Source organism: Octopus bimaculoides, chromosome 5 (genome assembly GCF_046866305.1).
Source record: "Octopus bimaculoides isolate indiv1 chromosome 5, ASM4686630v1, whole genome shotgun sequence".
NCBI classification, from domain to species: Eukaryota; Metazoa; Mollusca; class Cephalopoda; order Octopoda; family Octopodidae; genus Octopus; species Octopus bimaculoides.
The window spans coordinates 98,242,995-98,267,750 of NC_142932.1; the positions used below are offsets into that span (position 1 = coordinate 98,242,995).

The 24,756-nt window shown below is 35.1% G+C and overlaps 1 protein-coding gene across 2 annotated transcripts in view; it reads left to right on the plus strand.

The window, feature by feature from the left end:
- LOC106867880 (proprotein convertase subtilisin/kexin type 7) overlaps positions 1 to 24,756 on the plus strand; it is a 58,783-nt gene that overhangs the window by 16,204 nt on the left and 17,823 nt on the right. For both annotated transcript variants that reach the window (XM_014912941.3, XM_052968261.2), the window contains exons 2-8: positions 6,206 to 6,710; positions 13,495 to 13,591; positions 14,442 to 14,543; positions 17,115 to 17,210; positions 17,825 to 17,915; positions 18,074 to 18,128; positions 23,217 to 23,355. In XM_014912941.3, the coding sequence (XP_014768427.1) occupies positions 6,207 to 6,710; positions 13,495 to 13,591; positions 14,442 to 14,543; positions 17,115 to 17,210; positions 17,825 to 17,915; positions 18,074 to 18,128; positions 23,217 to 23,355 (1,084 nt within the window). In that variant the 5' untranslated portion in view covers position 6,206. The remainder of the gene's footprint in view (positions 1 to 6,205; positions 6,711 to 13,494; positions 13,592 to 14,441; positions 14,544 to 17,114; positions 17,211 to 17,824; positions 17,916 to 18,073; positions 18,129 to 23,216; positions 23,356 to 24,756) is intronic.

A 24,756-nucleotide genomic window follows, 5' to 3' on the forward strand; every position in this document is an offset into this window, starting at 1 on the left:
TATAGGCAACATTGGCACAATCTCTCTTAGGGATCAAAAGATTCTTCAGTTGAATATATGCATCTAGTTATTTTATTACAATCTTAATCTCTTTTCTTTATACAAACTCAAAGGTAGTCCATCCCTATGTGGTCATTTAGTATGTTAGAAATAGCAAGGATCACATGGGTCTCAAAGGTAACTTTTTTTCAACATAATTGTTGTTAAATTGTTAAAATGATGAGGAAACTAAATCAAGATTCATGAAATATCCATCCCTCCTACCAGTTAAAAAGATTTTTTATACAATCCTAATGTAAACCACCTGAAAGTTATTTGTCGAGAATTCATTGAAAAATACCCATTTTTCTGTAAGTTATGAGGAAACAAAATTGAGACGTGTGAATTATCCAAAACTCTTCTCCCCAAAAAGTTTTTCACCACAGTGCTTTTACTAGTATATTTAAAAAAGAAAAGATTATCAGCCAGAAAACAACAAGTAAGCTAATATATTCTTTAGTTTATGCTAAAAATAATTTATTAAAAATAAAGAAAAAAAAACCCCAAAAGAAACTTAATATTTATCAGTTTCTAATTTTGAATATTTATGCACCCTCCAGTGTGCTACAATAGTAAAGTAATAAATATATCTTGGGTTGTCGGACAGTAGGGTCAGTTATATGGTTTCCTTGGCTGACTGAGGTTACAACATACCCATGAACAGGAATCCAGTCTGTCTCAGAGTGTGCTACAGTAATAGACTTAAATTACTGTGGACAATTAGAGGCTATGCAGTTTCTGATAAAATTCCAGCACAATCAAATTTAGTTCATCTGATTCTTTTTTTTCTCTCCATAAAGATATTGTTGATCTAATCTTTCTCATTCGCAAAATGAGTTCCCCTTAATTTTACTCAGATTGCTTTCAATTTTGGTGTATTGATGCAACTCTGAATTTTGATTACAATCAACCAATTATTTTATCTCGTAACTTAAAGAATCTGATGTTATTTGGAATTAAAGTTGGGAAATTTGGGTAATTTTAGCCAATCAACAGACAGCGTGGCATTAGCAGCTTATTACCATGACAACCACATGCTGTGTTGTGGTTCACTGTTGTCTATGTTGATTTTTCACACCACGAGATTCTTTTTACCTGTGTGTTTTGTTTTAATTTTTCTGTGTGTAAATATATTACATATTTTTCTGTGCTTCTGTGTGTTAGTATTTTTACATATTTTTCATTTCAAATATTTTTGGGACTCGTTGATTCAGATAGCTGGATTTATGATTTCACTAGGTTAATTCTATTCATAAAAATTTTAATCAAGAGTATTTCTTAAACCGTTAGCTTCATATTTCAACAGCTTAACTGAAATTTAGCCCATGTAACAGGAACTGAGAGGGAAGATATTGTGGAACAGAGAAACTGGGTGATACAGCTAATTAAATGTTATTTTTGAATTTCGCATGCAAAAACATATAAGATACAGGTATTCTTTTCCTTGGGACAAATTCTTTGTTGACCAGTGTTATTCTTATCGTAGTTATCCAAGCATAAAAATGTTACTCAACTTTGGAGTTTTCACACACACATACATGCACTTATATATTAATGATGTACACAAATACATGACAGGTATACATAATACTGAAATATGTATAAAGTAAACACGTGCAGACAAATATTTTAATATAAGTAATTAAAAAATAATTAAAAAATACACTCAATGAAGAGACAAAAGAAACAGTAAGATGATACATGTTGATTTCATTCGGTATTTCTGTTTATTTAGAAACCTACAATGAACAGGTCAGATGCTAAACTATAAATTTCGCAGGGTACAGCATTAAAGTTGACACCACTCTGCTAAATACAGAAAATTTCTGTCTCGCTATTGGTTAAAAATACTCAGTTTCTTCGATTTCTAAACCTCTAACTTTTTCTCCAATTTTTTCTCCACATCATACCTTCAAAGCAATGAGACTGGAAGGCTACATTATTATAGCCGATATTTCAGATTTTTTACTTCCTTTTGAAAAATGCATATTTTATAAATGAAAAAAACTGGATCCGATATTGTATTTAGATACGAGATGTTAACATCTTTCTATGTATACAGTGTTCGCTAAAGTCCATTGGTATATTCTATAATACAGTATAGTATAGTAAAATACTGTTACTACTTCATTAATTAATTGAATGAATTAACTGCCATGAATGTATTATTTATGTGAATTGGTCTATCTGCTCTACTTAATCTTTTAATTATAGTGGGTTTATAAGTAGTCTTTATTAACATTTAAAGAGAGTACTTGGTTGCTAATGGAAACCCAACGCAAGATTAAATCCAGCTGGTCCCTCTTTTTGTGTTCATCCATAAATCCTTTGTGAAAAAAAGTATATCTGATTGTACATAGTGTTGGCGAAAACCTAATAGTGCCTGTCAGTTCAAGCTGTTGATGATAGTTAATATTTTCATCAATTGAAATCTGAGTACATTTATTTATTATACTCTTATAATGACAATCATAATCTTATTGTTATCTTCCAGTATATCTGAAATTTATATGTGACCTGACACAATATTATCTACAGCTTTTCAGTATATAACATTCAAAGTATAAATTATAAAAGTTCTTTAGAGTAATCTATTAATTATCTATTCAAAGAGCAATAAAGTAGCATAAATAATTGAGTATAAGTCAAAATGCTTTACTGCATTTACTTCCTCTATGTCCTGCATTCAAATCCTGCACGAGATAATGTTGTCATTTATTGTTCCAGGGTTGGTAAAATAGCTACCAGACAAGAATTGGAGTTGATTCAATCAACTCTATTTTTCTATTAACTTAAAACCATGTACCAAAAACATTGCTTGTTCAAAAATAAACTATTGGTTGTATAATTTATTTATTATTTAATTGGATTGTTTTGTTTTTTATTGGTTTCAGTCATTGATCTGTGGTCATGTTGGTGTACTACCTTCCAGTCAATCATATCAATTGTAGTACTTATATCAGTTTGGTACTTTTTTGCCTTTTGTTTGTTGAACCACTAAGTCATCATTGTTTAATGTCCACTTTCATTGCTGATATAGGTTTGACCAAGTCACAGAATGTAAAAGGATGCAATATAAGCAATACTATTTTTTAGAAAAGTAAAAATATAAACACAGAAACCCTCCCATCCACACGTAGCATATAAAATAGGCTTCTGCACATTTTTCATGTAGCAAATTCCATTGACAAGATATTGTTCAATTCAAAGCTATAATTGAAGACATTTACTCAAGGTGCTGCACACTAGGATTGAACCAAGAACCATGTACTTGTGAAGCAAACTACTTAACTAAATATCTATGCCTGTGCTTATTTTAATGGTTGTTTATTTAGAAATTGTTATATCATTATCTTAATCAGTTTCATATCAATTTTCAGAGTATTTTGTTGAGCAAGCAACTTAATGTCACTAAATAAGAGATATGCTTAAAATTATTAATTAGTGAAAGTATTGGGTTATCCCATAAATAATGCAGTTTTTTTAATTGCATGAACTAAAGGTCAGAGGGGGACGGAATAAACTACCTGTATCGACTTGCTATAAATCAGGTAGTAATTTTACCTTGTCCTTATTCTTAGTGCAAGTTTTGAAGAGTGCAGTTCAATTTTAACAGTTTTTTTTCAAAGCTATAATGGAAGTGACAAAGGAGCATACTCGACATATTTTACTTTATGAGTTCAATAAAGGTAACAATGCAATGGAAAGTGTGAGAAATGTTAATGCAGCATATGGGGATCAGACAATAAACGTAAGCCAGTGTCAATGGTGGTTCCAGAAATTCTGAACCAGAAACTACAGCTTAGAAGACCAACCTCATCCTGGAAGATCTGTAGAGCTCAAGGAATACATCTTCCAAACCCTGGTGGAACAAAATCCCATCGTAACTGTTGAGGAACTAGCAGAAAAGTTTGGATTTGGTCATTCAACCAGTCATTGGAAAAGTCAGTAAATTGGGTCAATGGGTTCCTCACAAACTTTCTGAGTCTAATCACATGCAGAGAGTGAATGTGTCCTCTTCTTTGCTGTTACATCTCATGAATGAATCTTTTTTGGACCAAATAGTGACTGGTGACGAGAAATGGGTTCTCTATAAAAATATCAAATGCCGAAGACAGTGGGTAGGGAAAGGAGAAACACTGGCACCCCAGGCTAAAGAAGGTCTTCACCCACGTAAAGTGTTATCTGTTTGGTGGGATATGAAAAATTTAGTCCACTTTGAACTTTTAAACCCAAACCAAACAACAACAAAGATCTACTGTGAGCAACTTGAGTGGCTTCAGTCAGTGTTAGAAGAAAAACAACCATCTTTGTTTTCAAGACAAAAGGTGTTCTTCCATCAGGATAATGCTCGGCCACATACAGTGAAGATGACATTCCAAAGGCTGGAGCAGTTTGAACCCACCATATCCACCGGACATTGCTCCACCTGATTATCATTTATTCTGCAGTCTTCAAAATCATTTATACAGAAAAAATATGAATTCTGTAGACAAGGTCAGAACAGTACTGGAGGATATTTTTCATCACGGACAAGTAAATTTTGGAAGAGGAGCTTTACAAGTCTATGAGGTAGATGACAGAGCATTGTAGAAAATGAAGGAGAGTATATTTTAAATTAAAAACGAAATTTGTTTATCTTGATTTTGAAAAATAAAAGAAGTATTTAAAAAATGCATTATTTATGGGATGACCCAATCTATGAAGTCTAAATAACCATTCTACGATTTAAATTGTAGATTTAAGTTTCTGTTCAAGGAATATGTATTGTGTATAATTCTCTGGTTTCTTCATCATTGCATTTGATGTGTGAGAAGCTGTTTGTTTATGAGAAAAAGGTTGAGAATGTTTGAAAATAAGGTATAGTTATATTAGGATCGTTACTAAAATTCTTTACCTAGTGATAGTGTGTCAGTACTAATCAGTTAAAAATTACAGCAGTGCAATTTGGTATGTTGGAAACTATAACATTCTGGGTAAGCCTTTTGCTGAATGTGTTAGTTTTATTATAATTGAGTTTGTGTATGTCCAGATGACAACTGCTTCTATTACATTCACTAGTATTGTTGTTGCTAATGTTTCTAGTATGTGGGAGCTGGCAATGATACAAGATACAAGACTGTTGTTGCTAGTGCTACTATTATTATTATTACTACTGCTTCTAATATTACTACTAATATTAATGTGGTGAGCTGGAGAATCATAGCATGTGAAACAAAATGCTTAACAGCCTTTTGTCCAACAATGACCTTGAGAGCATTCTTTAGTTGTAACATGACTGTCTAGTCTCTTTTAACATTATTAACAATAATTAATATCAAAGAAACAGTCATATATTCACTCTTTTAAGCAACATAAAACTAAAACTTTCACAATTGCTACAAATGCTACCTCATGTTTTCTGACCCTCATGTTGGTTCCACATACATAACATTGCCTAAACTGTATCACAAAGTCCAGAATTCTTCTTCTGAGTTAGAAAATACTTCAACTCTGATTGGATGATGACTATCTGCAAAGCTCAAGAAATACTCACATTGTGCTGGGATAATGTTGCAGTTACTGACACTTTAAATTACATCCAAAAGAAAGTTTACCATCTGATTGGCAATGATTCACTACCAACATGCTTCAACTATTAGCTGACAGAACTGAAATTTCTACTATTTACCTCTTTTACCATTTCTACATTGGCCTCTGCTCCCTTGAAATAATAACTATTTGAATACTCTCTCCGCACTGGCTCACCCAATTCATCCTTCAATCCTCATACTACCATTTTTGTTATCTAATCTCCTGAATCTCATGAAACACTTTACTCAGTCCTTTCTGCACAGAACTGTTACATTCTAGAATTCTCTCTCTACCCACACTTTTCCTGCAAATATTGCTCTGCATATGTTTAAGCTGAATGTCAACTGTCCTATTCTCATGGACATAAGCCCTCTTCACCTCATTAACATATAAACAAAAGTTCCAAGGATCACCAGGAGTATTTATTTATTCAACTCCAATAGCATATAAATATTCACAACAACTATTCTAAAAACTTCTCTTTGGATAATTCTATTTCATGTTCCTCTTTTTGCTTCTTACTCTGGAAAAATTTTTTAAAAAAATATCATGACACATTTAAAGTAATTTTTTCTTTTCTTTTTTTTTTTAGCATGCCACTAGTGACTGGCATCATACTAATCTGCCTACAATGGAGTTTCTATGTGATGCCCTGTTCTGCCAGACCACTAATTTTCAGCAAACGAACAATTTCTTCTGTCATATCACTCACAGACTATGAAGAGACATTGCTATGGGCAGTGAAGCTTCGAAAACCTTACTGGGGTTTTGTCTCAAATTTTAGTGATGCTTTTAAACAGTTAACCAATGACATATCTCTGGTGCTGCTTCACCAAATAGGTGACATAGATGCTCATTACCTATTTGCCTATCAACCTCCAGAACATGAAGGTGCTGTGAATTATTCTGTAGGCTTCTTTCATAAAAAGCATTTGGATTTGCATAAGGATCTCTTCAGAAAGACTCAGGAAATAGTTGAATTAAAACTAGACAAACATCAACATGTTGAATCATACAGCCGAGAAATAATTCGTAAAAGGCATAAACGGTGGGCAGTTAGATTTTCAGATAAAGAATTTCCGAATCAATGGCACTTGGTAAGTGTTATTTTGATTGTATTCATTTATTTATTCATTTTTAATTACTCATCTGCTACAATCACCATTGTGACTGGTTTGGTCCTAAAGAACCTTGATGAAAAATATGACAACAAAAGGTAAGTCACGTAAAGATTGAATGTTATTTAAATGCTTTATTCTTTGCTTCAGATGAATACTAGTAGTTAATTGTCACAGTTACATTATTAGTAATGAGAACTATTTTGCAGAGATCGGAAAACATTAGATCATTAATAGCTTGCACATCACTATTGTCTCACATTACTCATGGTGAAAGTTGCTAGGAAATTAATAATATAAATAAGTAAAGAAAATATTCATAGAAATTTGAAACCTGAGAAATCTAAAAGAGTGAATTGAATGAAAAGAAAAAGTCAGTGACTTATATGCAATTTAATTCAGTTTGTCGCCTACACATGTCAGTTTTTAACTCATGCAACACACAAGCTAGGAGTGGTCTACTAATCCTTGTAGTGGATGGGGGCAAAGTAGTATCAAATAATATATGCTTTGAAGCATGGCAATCTGTCTCTCACATAACCTAATGCAATATCATTCAACCACGGTAGTGGTTGAATATATTCTTATGTCCACCATTTCGTCAATTGCAGCAGATTCCAAGCTTTACCACTAATTCAGTTCTCAACTATAGTGCAAACTGTTAACAGTTTTAAAGAGGACACCTCCTCAGCTACACTTTGGCATGAATAGTTTGAGATTTGGTTCAGTAGAAAAAAAGTTAAATCAAAATATGTGAGGCCTAAATGTGGGCAGTAAGGCATGTATTCATTTTCAATTAACATAAATTTTTTTATTTTAAAATAAAAGTATACTTTTCTTAGATGATAGAAAAATGCATGAGGAATTCAGAATCAGTCACATTCAACAAAAATTAGTAGAAAAGAAGTTATGAGGTGCAATGTCATGAAATGTAGAATAAGTGAGGAAGTAAGTAAGGGAGTAATGCGCCAAGCAATAATTTTAAGAATATATTTCTAAAATGAAGGGTTACATTCTAACTTGGTGAGCTGGCAGAAACGTTAGCATGCTGGGCAAAATGTTTAGTGGTATTTTGTCTGTCTTTTCGTTCTGAGTTCAAATTCCACTGAGGTCAACTTTACCTTTCATTCTTTCGTTTATTTTATTTTTTTAATTAAATGTTTAATAAAGTTAATTTTAATATGCTGTTGAATTAAGGTAAGTTTAACTTTTATTTTTAATTTTCTCTTTCAGCTTTAATTAACTTAACGTGTAGTCATTGTTACTATTTTAATATTTATTACTTTGTACTTTTTTTGATTTTTATTATAGGTCTTTTTAGTGTATTTACTTATTAAATTTTTCAATATGTGATTGTGGATTTTCATGGATGAATTCAATAATTGTTTTTTTTCTTTAAATTATATATTTATATATTATATATTGTGAAATTTTATATAATTTTAATTTTGATAAATTAGATTGAATTTTTCCCTGTAAATTTGGATGTTTATCCCTAATATTATTATCATAATTATATACATATATATATATATATATATATGTTGTTGTACTTGGGGATGGTCATATTGCCAGTTTAGCCAATAAAAACACACACACTGTATATTTGGTGTTAATTTGCTTCAGCTTTATATTACATTAATCTTAATCTTATTTCGGCCAGAGTTCTTTCGTCACACTTCTGTGACCTCATCAGTGGTCCTTTGTTTCCTTCTTTCTTATGTGTGTCTCACCTTGCTAACTATCAGCCATTTTGTATTTTGTATACCTATTGTATGTTTCTACGCATACGTGTCCTTCAATGTGTCTGTGTCTTTTGTAAGTGCATGTGTGTATGGGGAGTGTCTGTATCACCTATATTCTCTGTTAATACGTGTTCGTTTGTAATTGTTTTTATTTATTTATTTGTTCATGTGTGTGTGTTTTTTTGTTTTTTTTTGTGTTTAATTAAATTTTGTTAACGTATGTAGTATTTAATTCCATTTGTTTATCTATGTATTGTATTATACTTTGTTCATATTATTATTGGTTTATGGGTAACATGTTGTCACATGCTGTGGTTTGTGGTTTGTTAGTGGTGTGTGTTAGTGTTCCATTCTAGTTTCCTATTCAGGCTAGGTTTCTCTTCTATTATGTGTGTAGCTTCAGTAATTTGTCTAAGTGCTGCATCACTGCTATGTGTAGATAAGATTTTAATTTCTATGTTGTTGATTGAGCCTCTATGTTCTTGCTCAGCGTGCTGGTACAGAACTGATGAGTTCTTCCCTTCCTTAAGTTCCCTCCAATGTTCGTTTGCCCGCTCCCCTATGCTCCTTGCTGTTTCGCCTACATATGTCATTGTCTTATTTCTGCATCGTCCCTCTGTACATCTTATACTATAGACCACATTTCTGGTCTTGCAGTTCGTTTGTGGGCTAAATCTACATACGATACAGTTCCTATCAGTGCAGGGGGTTCTACTGAAAGGGTATGTTCTACTGATAAGGGATTTAATAGGGTTGCATGGCCTTTCAACAACCTTAATTCTTAGCTTAAGTTTGTCTAGGGCCCTTCTAAAGCGGTACGCCAGTTCGCCTCTAGGGGTGGTGTCGACGAACATGACGCTCTGGTACTTGTGGCTATCGTACCATGAGCTTGCCTTCCCTATTTTCTTCTTAGTCCTTTCTATGGTGTTCCATGATTTGCTCCTATAGAATGGGCAAATCCCATTCCTATCGTTGCGTTTGATTGTTTCAAACTTCTTCATAGCTCCTTTGTATACCCTGATCCTTTCTTTATGGCTGTAACCTGAGAACTGCATGCAGTGGACGAAATGTTGTATATGTCTCTTTAATTCTGTAGGGTCGCACATGCAGGAGACATTTCGCATTACTCTGACGAGGTCTGCCGTCAATATGTTGAATTTGGCATTGTCCGCAATAGCCGAGTTCCGGTGGATCAGGTATTTGGAGGCCATAGGTTTTGTATAGTGTGAATGGAGGATTCTGGTTTTATTGTTCTTAGTTTCTAGCCAGAGTTCAGTATCTAATACAGGTAATCTATGGTTAGGGTGTTTAGTAGGGTAGTCTATCGTAACTTTAATACTCTGGTGGATGGAGTTAGCTATTTGTTGGATGCTCTCCATAGTCTTAGTTTCTATTTCTATTTCAGGGGTACTCTCTTGTGGGGGTGTCTTTACCACTAAGTTGATATCATCGACCTTTATACTAGCTCCTAGTGCATGTGCGATCATTTTCTTTACCTGGTGGATATTAGTGGGGGTCCGTATGGCTCTGGTCCATCCACTCCATCTCTCTATAGGGGTCTTCCTAGCCATAGAGGTAATTGTGGGTGGTCTACCTCTTAGACGTCTACTAGGGCAGAAATCTCTAAGGTCGTATCTATCTAGATATACATCGTCATATGTCAATCTAAGTAGGAGGCCCAGTTCTTCTGTGTTGACTTTTTGGAACTCTACTTCGCACTCGTTGATCATCTCCACGCACTTTTCCACTGAAAAATCCACGTCGATAGATGGGTATAGTGATATCACATCCATGCTACCCACTATACACCCTGTCAGGTTGCAAGTGTTGTTGCAGTCGTTGATCCTGCTGAGGAGATCTTCCGTGCTGTCACAGACATCAGGTGACATCTGGATTATGGGGCGTATGATCATTGAGAGGAAGTAGGAAATTAAACACAAAAAAAACAAAAAAAAAACACACACACATGAACAAATAAATAAATAAAAACAAATACAAACGAACACGTATTAACAGAGAATATAGGTGATACAGACACTCCCCATACACACATGCACTTACAAAAGACACAGACACATTGAAGGACACGCATGCGTAGACACATACAATAGGAATACAAAATACAAAATGGCTGATAGTTAGCAAGGTGAGACACACATAAGAAAGAAGGAAACAAAGGACCACTGATGAGGTCACAGAAGTGTGACGAAAGAACTCTGGCCGAAATAAGATTAAGATTAATGTAATATAAAGCTGAAGCAAATTAACACCAAATATACAGTGCATGTGTTTTTATTGGCTAAACTGACAATATGACCATCCCCAAGTACAACATCTGTTTCAACACACGATTTCACATCAAAAATCTTGCAAAACAAATATATCATCATCATCATCGTTTAACGTCCGCTTTCCATGCTAGCATGGGTTGGACGATTTGACTGAGGACTGGTGAAACCGGATGGCAACACCAGGCTCCAGTCTGATTTGGCAGAGTTTCTACAGCTGGATGCCCTTCCTAACGCCAACCACTCAGAGAGTGTAGTGGGTGCTTTTACGTGTCACCCGCACGAAAACGGCCACGCTCGAAATGGTGTCTTTTATGTGCCACCCGCACAAGCCAGTCCAGGGGCACTGGCAACGATCTCGCTCGAAAATCCTACAGGAGCCAGTCAGGTGGTACTGGCAACGGCCACGCTCAAAATGGTGCATCTCATGTGCCACCCGCACAAGAACCAGTCCAGGGGCACTGGCAACGATCTTACTTGGCTTGCCGGGTCTTCTCACGCACAGCACATTTCCAAAGGTCTCGGTCAGTAGTCATCGCCTCGGTGAGGCCCAATGTACGAAGGTCTTGCCTCACCACCTCAGCCCAGGTCTTCCTGGGCCTACCTCTTCCACGGGTTCCCTCAACTGTTAGGGTGTGGCACTTTTTCACGCAGCTATCCTCCTCCATTCTCACCACATGTCCATACCAGCGCAATCGTCTCTCTTGCACGCCACAACTGATGCTTCTAATGTTCAGCTTTTCTCTCAAGATACTTACACTCTGACGGGTATTCACATTGACATTACACATCCAACGGAGCATACTGGCTTCATTCCTTGCGAGCTTACGTATGTCCTCAGCAGTTACAGCCCATGTTTCACTGCCATGTAGCATGGTTGTTCGTACGCATGCGTCATACAGTCTGCCTTTTACTCTGAGTGAGAGTCCCTTTGTCGCCAGCAGGGGTAAGAGCTCTCTAAACTTTGCCCAGGCTATTCTTATTCTAGCAGCTACACTTTCAGCGCACCCACCCTCACTACTAACTTGGTCGCCCAGATAGCGGAAGCTATCGACTACCTCTAGTTTTTCACCCTGGAATGAGATAGAAGTTGTTTCCTGTTTGTTTGCAGTCTTTATTGCACCTGAACATCTGCCACAAACAAAAACTAACTTGCTAGTTAACCTGCCTTTGATGTTGCTGCACCTCTTATGTGTCCATAGCTTGCACCGGGTACATCTTATAGAGTTACTACCTACTCCTTTTCTACATACTGAGCAGGGCCATCTACCTGAAGGGGTTTGTGTTTTATCTACCTTCCTACTTATTAGGATTTTGGTTTTAGCTAGGTTGACTCTAAGGCCCTTCAATTCTAGACCTTGCTTCCACACCTGAAACTTCTCCTCTAGTTCTGATAGTGACTCCGCAATTAGGGCAAGGTCATCAGCATAGAGGAGCTCCCAGGGGCAACCTGTCTTGAACTCCTCTGTGATTGCCTGGAGGACTATGGTAAATAAGAGGGGGCTGAGGACGGAACCTTGGTGGACCCCTACCTCTACCCGGAATTCATTGCTGTACTCATTTCCAACCCTCACCTTACTGGCAGCATCTCTGTACATGGCTCGCACAGCTCTCACTAACCATTCTTCTATCCCAAGTTTCCTCATTGACCACCAGATAAGGGATCGGGGGACCCTGTCAAAGGCTTTCTCCATGTCAACGAAAGCCAGGTACAGAGGTTTATCCTTAGCTAGGTATTTCTCCTGCAACTGTCTCACTAGAAATAAGGCATCAGTAGTGCTTTTACCTGGCACGAACCCAAACTGCATCTCATCTAAATTGATTCGCTCCCTAATTAGTTGGGCTATGACCCTCTCTGTAACTTTCATAACCTGATCTAACAGCTTGATGCCTCTGTAATTATTTGTATCTAAAGCGTCACCTTTACCTTTGTAGCAGTTGACTATGATGCTGCTACACCAGTCATAGGGTATGACTCCTTCGTGTATCACCTGGTTCGTAATACGGGTGACTAGGCTATAGCCAACACTGCCAGATATTTTGAGCATCTCTGCAGTGATTCCTGATGGGCCGGGGGCTTATATATATATACTCTTGCCATCAGAAATTTAGTGAACTAATGACACTATTGTTCACAAAATGTGTTATTGTAAAAAACACAAAGTTACCAGTTGAATTTAAGCGAGCTCACACTGAGTAATAACTCAACATCCCCTTGCTACACATAAAAATTTCCACCAGGAAATGTTGAGCTATTCAAAAACGTTTACTCTGTATTTAAATAAGTCACCTATTTTTAATATGCTTTTCCATGCTGGAATGGGTTGGCTAGATCAATTTCAACACAGCAACTCTTCACTTGTTGCAGTCCTTCATTCATTTCCTTTGTACAGTTCAGCATTTTGATATTAGTCCTCACCACTTCTGTCTATATTTTGGGGGATCTTCCTCTTTTGCAGTTCCCATCTTCACTTTTTATACAGCTATATTTCTTTATATACCATGTTCATACCAAAGCAATTTTTTCTCTTGCATATTACAGTGAATACCTTTGATGCTCATTTTTTCTCTCAGCACATTTGTGCTCTGTTGTTAATGAACATGGGCATTACACACCCAGTGGAGTATGCTCACCTCATTTCTTTTCAACCTTTGCATATCCTTTACATTTATCACTTCAGTTAAGTGTTATTTCTGTCTGAGTATTGGATTCTGTTCTATTTATTTTAGAATAACCCCAAGACACCAGGGATGGATATTGATGTTATGCGTGTTTGGAAGCACAATGTTACTGGTAAAGACATTGTTGTGGCTGTTGTTGATGATGGTAAGAAATGATCTTGGCATTTATCTATATTTCTTTTTTCTTGTGGTCCAAACACCCTGAAGTGTTAGCAAGTCTTTGACAAACCAAGTCTATGGTGCATATTCAATTCCATTTCACTTCTGTTGCTATTTGCCCCTTACTATTCAAAGTCAAAAGGCTAGAGAGGAATGAAGTGTCACTGGGCTAACTTATCCACATCACATTACATGCAGTCAAAGTCTCATAAGACTTAAAGGCCCAATTTTGATTCTTGAACCAACCCAATGTAGTTACTCTATTAATACTCTCAGGAAATAAATGAATATCACAACTACCTATGAAGGCACGTAGCTTAGTGGTTAGAGTATTTAGTTCACAATCGTAAGGGCGTGAGTTCAATTTCTGGTAGTATGTTGTGTCCTTGAGCAACATTCAGCTGGCAAAAACTAGTAATACTTGTATTTCAAAAAGTCAGCCTTGTCACGTTCTGTGTCATGCTGAATCTTCCTGAGAACTATATTAAGGGCATGTATGTCTGTGGAATGCTCAGCCACTTGCACATTAATTTAATAAGCAGGCTCTTCCATTGATTAGATCAACTGGAACTCTCATTGTCTTAACTGACAGAGTGCCAGGACAATTACTTATTTTCATTGTTTAAATTATCGTACTTTGTATATAGTAATGATACAGCAATATTTGTTATACAAGTAGAGGTGACCTGAGCTTATAGTTCAAAGAAGACACAATGTAGTCTCCTCTCTCATATGTTTCTGAAGCACAATACCTAATATAAGACAACATTACATTAGCAACTATGCTATTTATTTCACATTATACATAATATGAGTCTTTTGCTCTGTTCATTTAGGAGTGGAGTGGACTAACCCTGATCTTGAGAAAAATTATTGTGCTAAAGGAAGCTGGGATTTAAATGATAATGATCCTGATCCAATGCCTAGTGCCAGTTCAGGTCAGTATTGTCATATGTTTATTTTATTTTTATTCTTTTTCCCATCAATAGTTTCTTAATCATTTGCTAAAATCTAAGATTCACTACCATTTACTGTAATATATTATTTACATATTTAAAATTTCTGATTACAATTATGCTTAATATATATAATGCTTGGTGGTACACAAATGAAGGTATCTCTAAGATACTTCTCAGTTTCTATGGGATGACACTTAACTTTGGAAATATTCTCAGAAATATTAGATAGATGTTGGCTGTGATCTGAAGTATGTAAGCATTGATGTTGAGCTGTTACAAGAGCAAGCAAAATAAAGAATTAATGTACAGCTTCATTGACTTGATTTTGGTGGCATCCAACTGGTTTTGCATAAGGCACAATAGCTGAAAAACTACATCAGTATTGGTAGTAGGAGAAGATCAATGTGTATAATAAATCACTTTCAACCAACTGGAATGAGTAAAATTTGTGTGTTTATATTGTGGAGTTTGAAATTTTGAGGTTAGTATATATATGGAGGTTACATGAAAGAGAGTAATGATATATTTGATGATGGGGGTAGGAAAGAGACTGAGGCATTGACATAAGGAAATATGTTATGTCTGGTATTTAGTTCTAAGCATAATCTGCTGGAATAATATTGGCAAGAAGAATATTGCTGCAAAATATCAATGGCTTTGCTAATTTTGAAGCAAAACTTTTAATGCAAATGAATTTTAAGACTAGCAAATTTTCACTCTACTATATAATCATCTTTTATCTTTTACTTGTTTCAGTCATTAGACTGTGACCATGCTGGGGCACTCTACTTTAAAAATTTTTAGTCAAACAAATCAACCCCAGTACTTATTTTTTTTAATGTCTGGTACTTATTCTGTTGGTCTCTTTTGCCAAACTGCTAAGTTACAGGAATGTAAACAAACCAACACAAGCTGTCAAATGGTGATGGGGACAAACACACAAACATGTATATATATATATATATATATATATATATATATTGCGATACAAATAAGAAGATGATATTTTTTTCAAAACCAGAGTTGCTGTTAGAACAACAGAAATACTGGGTAAATTACCCTTAAAAGGCAGAAAAATTTGTCAACAACCAGCCATGGCACTTGAACCCATATCCCTCAAAGACTCCAGCTGAGTGCTTTACCATTAAGCTAAACTGCCCACTGACAAATTAGATTCTAAATACTTGTTCTATAGAACAGCCATGTTTGAAAAAATATCTTCTTATTTGTATCGTACAATACACATTTCAACACTTCTAATAAAAAACAAATGTTTGTTTACATTTATACATACACAGCTGTTCTATTAAAGCTAAAGTATTTAGTGTCTAATTTGGCAGATGAATTTGTCAGCGGGCAGTTGGAGTCTTTGAGAGATATGGGTTCAAGTCCCAAGCCTGGTTGTTGACAAATTTTTCTGCTTTCTAAGGGTAATTTACACAGTATTTCTACTGCTCTAATAGCAACTCTGCTTTTGAAAAAAATATCATCTTATTTGTATCGTACAATACACACTTTGACGGACTTCTTCCAGTTTCTGTCTATAAAATCTACTCACAAGGATTTGGTTGGCCCAAGGCTGTAGTAGGAGACATTTGCCCAAGGTGCCATGCAGTGAGACTGAACCTGGAACACTATGTGGTTAGGGAACAAGCTTCTTACCACACAGCCATGCTTGTGCCACTTAAAACACAAAAAGAATATTTTAATTTATTTTTGGGCCATTATGAAGAATATTCAATAGTAAAACACCTACTTTGATTAGTCTTGTAAATTTTCAGATTCATATAACTTGTGTTTCCATCTTCTTTGTCACAACTACTATTATTATTATAATAACTGCTCTTCTAAGCTAGTCTGTTGTACAGGTCTTTCATTCTTCATTGAGATTCATAGAGCATTTTTCTATGAATCTAAAACTCATACAATACCATTTGTGAGACACATTGATTTCACATTTGATACAACTAGTCTTAATTTTATATAAGTGTAGGGACTAATATCATATGTATTTAGTCTTCTACTTTTTGGTAGCTTGGTCTGAGTAATAGACTGACTGGTTTCATTGCTCCCCAAATTGACAGTGATAGTAGTTGATGACTATTAAATTGTAGACAGTTATATGTCTATATTGTCCAGTTGTCAGTTATATAAATTTACATGATTGACAACTGAACAATATGTACATTCAATGTGGATTATGAATGAATAAACATATGGTCTCATTTACATATCATTTGTATTGAGTCTTGCTGTGAAATTAAACCCAACAAGGCCTTTTCAGCAACTTGGAATAAAGGTTAAACTGACAATATTGTTATTAAACAATTCATCAGTAATCACTCAACTCTCCTTTTGCGAGTAGTTTACTTCTATTGCAGGTGTCTTCCATTAACTTCACGCAAAATTTTTTCTGCAGTATGTATCATAATGAACATCACAAAAGACAGGTTTAAACCCAATTAAAAGATTAGATTATTTAATTTAATATTTATGCATTTATAAAACCTGTCAATACAAACATAAGTTGAAGGTTTATTTTTCTTGTAGATACTAATCATCATGGCACACGTTGTGCTGGAGAAATTGCTGCCGTCCCTAATAAAGTTTGTGCAGTTGGTGTAGCATATGGTGCTAAAGTTTCAGGTTGGTTTATCTCTACATTTCAAGTGTTAATGTCATATTTTGAAATATATTATAAAGTCATTAAACCTAGACCTTGAAGAAAATTTGTTATGCATGAAACAATAGGAATGGTATATTACACAGTAAAAAAAGGTTGGTGGGTATTTCTATACTCATATCCTAGTATAACACTTGTTAATATTGGGTTAGCAAAATTAATGCTGGAAATTAGATAGGAAGTCATTTGTCATAGTTTCCTCATATTTAGCAAAGCGTTAACAAACATCCACTCTTCATTAGATTAAATTTAATTTATCGTGTCTTTTTAATAAGTTGCACTACAATCTATAATAAACATTGATACAAAGGAATTCAATCTGAAATAGATACCTTTTACTGCACAATGCAACATTTTATGACAAATTGATGTCTAAATTTGCAATGTGTATTGAAATTGTAATATTAATACACTAATTCATTTTTCTGTCTCATAATGTCACCAGATCTGTGACATAATATATTGTTCAGGCTTACTCTATTTAAAGCCCAGTGTATCCTGTTTCAATAACCACAGAAGATTACAAGTCAAAACATGATGATGCTTGAAAAAAAAAGTAACAATTTCTTATTTACAGGATTGCGGGTACTAGATGGTCCCCTTACAGATGGTCTGGAAGCAACAGCATTTAACAAAAATATGCAAATTAATGACATATACAGCTGCAGGTCAGTTTTCTTTTCCCTATGTCTTTTACTAGAGTTTTGTATACTATTTATTGCTTCACTATTTTACATTTTGATGTGAAAAACTGATGTTATTTCCTAACTGTTATTCCCTTCTTTTACATTATATTTAGGTGATTGTTTTTTCAATTGTTTTTCAGTTGGGGCCCTGATGATGATGGAATGACTGTCGATGGTCCTCATACTCTAGCTTTGGTAAGAAAGGAATTTTAAATTGAGGCTTGGAAAAACTGAATTTGATTGTTAACGTTGAAACTAATGATACAGAAATCTCCTTTTTTGTTGTTTTATTTTTTCTTTTATAATTTTGTTTCAAAGCTGTATTGAATTAATAAATATGCTGATTTGACCAAAAAGTCCATTTGATTTCTGTTAACACTAAACTTCAAGCATTCTAACAGGTAGCTAACTTCACTCTGCTCCTTATGCATGCACACTCATTAGATATGTTACACTTCAAAATAGTTCAACGCGAACTTGCAATAAGACAGGCTGTATTTTGTGTTCTGGAGATCACCCTCAAAATAGAGGACCAAAACGAACATTACTGACACTTCATGCTTTTTTTATTTTAAAAACAGCAAGGAAGCAGTAGAAACCTGCAGAAAAATATGCACTGTGTGAGGAGAGGATACTGTTTACAGAATGGGTATATCAGAAGTGGTTTTCAAGATTTTGATTGAGAAATTACTTAGTCCTCACTCCGGCTGGCCAACTGAAATTAATGGTGACAAAACAAAATAGTTAGTCAACACCAACCTTCCATTATATGACCAAGATGATTGCAGATATTCTTCAAATATTCAAATTGAGTATTTAAAATCATCTGAATCAATTTGGTTACATCAGCAGGCTCAATGTTTAGGTCCCACACCAATTGAATAAAGCTATCCTTGCCCAGTGGTTTTTCCATTGGCAGTTTCAGAAAATAAAGAAAATGATCCTTTTTTGAAGAGAATGGTGACAGAGGATGAAAAAGGAATTGTCTAAACATAGTGAAGTGCAACTGATCATGGGAGAAGTTTGACGAACCACCACAAACAATCTCCAAAGCATGACTTCACCCAAAGAAGGTTATGATCTCAATTTGGTTGGTTTTGGAAGGATGTTGTTTTTTATGATCTTCTTCCCATGAACTAGACCATCAATTCAGATGTGTACTGGGACCAGCTTGACAATTTAAATGCAGTGATGCATCAGTTAGCTGAAGATAATGCAATGAAATGATAATTACATCATTGATCAGATAAATTACTTTGTGTTTAAAACTTTTGTCTTAATTTTACTTAAAAAAACGAACAGACTTTTTGGTTAACCTAATACTATTGTCATTGTTCTCTGATTGTGAATCCCAGTTGCAGTGATTTTACATGCATCAATAATGTACTGTGTATAGCAAATGATTGACTTAACTTCAGATTTTCCATTTTCTACCCTTGATATTTCATGCTTGTGCGAGAAAATATTAAATGGCTTGTATCTTTTATCTTATACTTGTCTCAGTCATTGGACTGTGGCCATGCTGGTTACCACCTTGAACAATTTTTTTTTACAGTTCTATATTTACTCCTTCGAGTAAAACCACCAATAGAAGAGAATATGACCAAAGACTGCTTGTACCCCATCCCATGCAGCTGTGGTAGGTTATACAAAGGCGAAACATGTCGCCCCCTCAAAATAAGGGTAGACAAACATCCAAAGCTGTGATATGAGGAGATATTGATAAATCGGGTATAGCTGATCATGTATGGAAAAATGGAGACCACCTCCCCCTGTGGGATGAAGTTAAAATAATAGACAGAGAACACCACTAGGAAATATGAAAACTAAAAGAAGCAGCTCATATGCTAGGAAAATATTAGATTTATAAGCCCTAAAATTCACTCCGTAATTGCCTACAGGCATATGGCATAGTGGTTAAGAGCGCGGGCTACTAATCCCAAGATTCCGAGTTTGATTCCAAGCAGTGACCTGAATAATAATAATAGTAATAACATTGAAAAATACCTTAGGAATGAGAACCCAGGTTCGAAATTTCCCCAAGACACCTGATGAAGGCTGAGGGTATATCAGCTGAAATGTTGTGTTAACAGCAAACAAGATGAGGACAAATATCCGTCAAATGTAAATAATGTAAATGATGTAATTTTTTTTAGTTGTACAGATTAACCTCAGTACATATTTTTAAACCTGGTACTTATTCTATTGGTCTCTTTTTGCTGAACCAGTAAGTTATAGGGGTGTAAACAAACCAACATCAGTTGTCAAGCTGCAGTAAGAGACAAACAAAGACACACATGCACACACAAACACATGCAAGCGCGTGGATATGTGTATGATGGACTTCTTTTAGTTTCTGTCTACCAAATCCACTCACAAGGCTTTGGTCAGCCTGGGGCTACAGTAGAGAAGATACCTGCCCAAGGTGTCACGCAATGGGACTGAACACAAAATCATGTATCTGGGAAGCAATCTTCTTATCACACAGTCATGCTTGTACCTATGTATTGTAGTTTTTTTCAGTATCTTAAATGCAATTTATTTCAGTGTAATTTTAGGTATGTTAACAACATAGATCTTTCAGCAAAATTTATTGAACATAAAAATTATATAAATTAAAATTGACATATCATGAGTTAGTGCGTTCTTTCATATATTTGTTAACCAAAACAAACATATTTCTTCTTTAAAATTTAAGTTGACAATATCTGGATGCAGACTGAAAACTTACTATCAATATACATATTTTAATAATTAAGATCTAATGAGAGATGAAATACAAATTACTGAGTTGATGAAGAGTCAGAGGTTTGTATCCTGTAGTTTTCATCATAGCCAAAACATTTGATTATCAGTGACTCTGTCCACCCTGATGTAAGTAGGAACCATGGGTAAAAGTAGCTCATTTCCAAATTGCTGCAACAGTGGAACTAAAATATGCATAAATGTTTCTCTAGCTCACATTACTGAGCTAAGCTCTTTTGTGGGCATGGGCTATGACAGAAAAACTATCAATGCAACCTTATTTTCAGTTCTTTCAGCACTAATCTTGAGCGGACTAAAAATTATTGAAACTTAGGAAATAGCCACTATCTTTTTATTTAGTCTAATTTTTGTCTAGCTTGCATAACTCCCAAAACCCATCCATTTCTCTATCTCCCAGTTTTTCTAGCAATCACAAAACTGCCAAGCATAGTAGATAGCCTTAAAAGGCTACCTTCAAGTCAACAAATGCTAAGTATATTTTGTTCTTGGCTTAAAAGTTTTTTTTATTTTTGTAGTTTCCTCTCTAAGGAGGCATCAACAGTGCCACTTTCATGACTTGATACATTAATTTAATGTCTCTCTGGCTACTTCTTTCTAAAGCATCTCCTTTCTTTTGTTGCAGTTCACAATACTGCTGCTATATTAGTTGATGGGGATGACACTTCCTTTCATTATTTAATTGACTATGTGAATAACCAATGCATGTCCTACTTTACCAGATATTTTTAGCATTTCAGTGACCATCCCGAATGGTTCAGCTGCTGTCCTTGCCTTCACATTCTTAATGGCTCCTTTCTATCATATAGCAGTCAACCCCAATAGCTATTCCTACTGTTGGATCCCCTTGGAGAAATCCCTTTTCCTCATTTGACAACTGTTTGTATCATTTGTGCCTTTTCCAACTTAGCATTGATAGGGATAACTATACTGTTATCAGTCTAAACATACCTTTCACCATTGCTGTCCTTTTCTATTCTAATACACTACAGTGTAGAACATTGGGAAACCTCTTGGGTGAGCCACTATGTAAAAAGTTTATCATTTTATTTGTTCTAATTTTTGTCATAGCTTGTTCAGCTTCCTTGCTTGCAAAGTATATATAACTTCTAGCTTCTCTTGTAGCTACCTGATACCATTCCTTTCTCCTCCTTTTTTATTTGCTACCAATATTCCATTCTATACAAAGAATTTAATTTATATTTTTTTTCACCTTCTCTCTAGCATCAACAAACTCTCCAGATCTATTTTCCATCATACGAACTTTAATGGTATGGGCCCTGAAGTCCTGTGCCTAAACATAAGAGAGTTGTCATTTGTGGTGGTGGGTTGTTTGATGTTAGTTGAATGACACTCACACCTAGCAACCTTTATATTATCATTGCTGTCATGGTATGTGTTGTTGCTCTGTATGAATTAGGTTGTTTTTATGACTGGATACCCTTTCTCTCTTGAAGCTACATGACCTAATTGGTTATAGAGTTCAGCTCATGATCATAAAGTTGTTGTTGCAATTCCTAAAATTGGTGGCACATTATGTCCTTGAATAAAGCGCTTAGTTTCACATTGCTCTAATCTACTCCATTGCAATCAGTACCAGCCAGGTGCAAGTGTTGCTCTTCATCGTGCCATTTGTCACATCCTGGATGTTCCACTGGCTCAAAGGTGAAGGGAACCAAGAAGTTGTTTATTTCTACTCATAGGTACCTAAAACAAGCAAAAGCATGACACATGTTACCAAGCCATACTCACTAGCTGTACTTTTTACCCTTCCTGTCACTAACAATTTATAGTACAGACTAGGTGTATTTTATCATGTTGCCAGCACTAGATAGGTTAAAGTATCCCCTCTACATTATACCAGTTTTTATTTGAGTTCCTACTGTTATAGATGGGTTGCTTTATCTGCAGCTTGTTGTATCCACATCTTTTTCGATGTAGTTTCAAACAATGTTGGGTTTATTCAGAGCGTCCAGCTTCATAGATGGGTCACTTTCATTATTACTGAGAAGCTGTGACTCTCCATAGTGATAGGAGGTTTTCTGCTAAGGGTGTTCAGAGTGGCAACTTCGAGTTGCTATGAATAAAGGTTTTCTCCACAGTTTAGAAGAGGACCACAGCTACCTGTTGGTGGTTGGGGGCATGTGCTAGTCTAATATGATTAGGCATAAAAATGATCTTTGTTATGTGAGTAAAGGTTGAATTTGAAGGAGGGGTTTCAGAGTTCTTCTGGGTAATTGAGAATGTGGTTGTCTACATAGTGCTAGGCGGGCAGAAAAAGTTTAGGTATCAAGCTGTCATGCTTTTTGAGGGGTGTAGGAGATATTGATAACGTATATTGTGTGTGACACATAGGAGATATTCTCCCCAACAAATAAATATATATCTTTAATACTAAACATTTTATTACTAAAATAGAAAATTTTTTATTGCAATAATTTACCACTAATTTCTAAATTGCATGAAAATACATGCAGCACACACATCATTTTTTCAAAATTACTCTTCATCTTTTGGTAGCAAGCTATGAAACATGGTATCAATTATGGCCGTAATGGTTATGGAACTATTTATGTGGTTGCCAGTGGTAATGGTGGTAGCAATTTCGACAATTGTAATTATGATGGATATGCAAATTCAATTTATACTGTGACTATAGGTGAGTATTTATTTTTTAGAGTTGAAATTATATTAATTATAATTTTAAGAGTTTAAAACTCTTAAGTCTTGCCAAGCATATGACATTGTTAGTTATGATGACACCAGTAACACTCTGTAAAGTGGTTAATATCAGGAAGAGTATCCAGCCAAAGAAACCATACTGAAATTAAGCAATATGTGGTCCTCCAACTTATTTAGGGAGCAGTAATTCCAAATAAGATTTGAGTTGGACCATGATGATCTGTTGAACTCATGCCAGTGTAGAAATTGGATGAAAAATGATGATGATGCTACAGTCACTGCTAACTTATTCTTAAAGTGGTGAGCTGGCAGAATTGTTAGCATGACAGACAAAATGCTTGTTGGCATTTCATCCATTTCTACATTCTGAATTGAGTTCAAATTCCACCAAGGTTGACTTTGCCTTTCATCCTTTCAAGGTTGATGAAATAAGTATCACTTGAGCACTGGGGTCGATGTAATCAACTAGCCTCCTCCTACCAAATTTTAGGCCTTGTGCCTATAGTAGAAAGGGATATTATTATTATTTTAACTTTCTGAAAAATTATTATTATTATTATTATTATTACTTTATGAAGATTGACATAACTCTTCACAAAGGTCAATACACAACAAGAAGAACACAATACAATATGTACTAAATACAGACTGATTCTGTTTATTGAATTGAACAATATTTCCACCGTATGTTTGTTTTCCTCTCGTTCAAATGAAAAATGCACAGAAATACAAGAATTCAAAATTTGAACTGGAATTTCCTGCATTCCTTTCCAGACAAAAACAACATGAAGTTTTTCTTGCTCATAACAGGCAACAAAAAAGAAGAAACAAAAGAAAACAAGAAAGAGATGACTTTGTCAAAAGGTTTTGTGTAAATATGATGTCAAATTAAATGTTTTAACCAAGTTGTTACTCATTGGTTCAGCACTCATTGGCTCAGTGGAAAAGGAAACCTTCAAATTTTTCAGTTTATTTTTATTTTTTGTCCTTAGGACCAAATTTTTTTTCTTGAAGTTCTTCAAACAATCACACATTTTGGTGAAAAGCATTCAATATTGTTCAATTCAATAAACAGTGTCAGTCTATATTTATTACATATTGTATTGCTGTTGTTGTTATTGTTATCATTATTATTGTGAAGGTGGCAAGCTGGCAGAATCATTATCACACCAGATAAAATGCTCAGTGGCATTTTGTCTGTCTTTATGTTCTGAGTTCAAATTCTGCCAAGGTCATCTTTGCCTTTCATCCTTTCAGAGTCAATGAAATAAGTACCAGTTGCACACTGGGGCTGATGTAATCGACATACCCCCTCCCCCAAACTTGCTGGCCTTGTGCCAAAATTTGAAATCCTTATTATTATTGTGAAGGTGGGGAA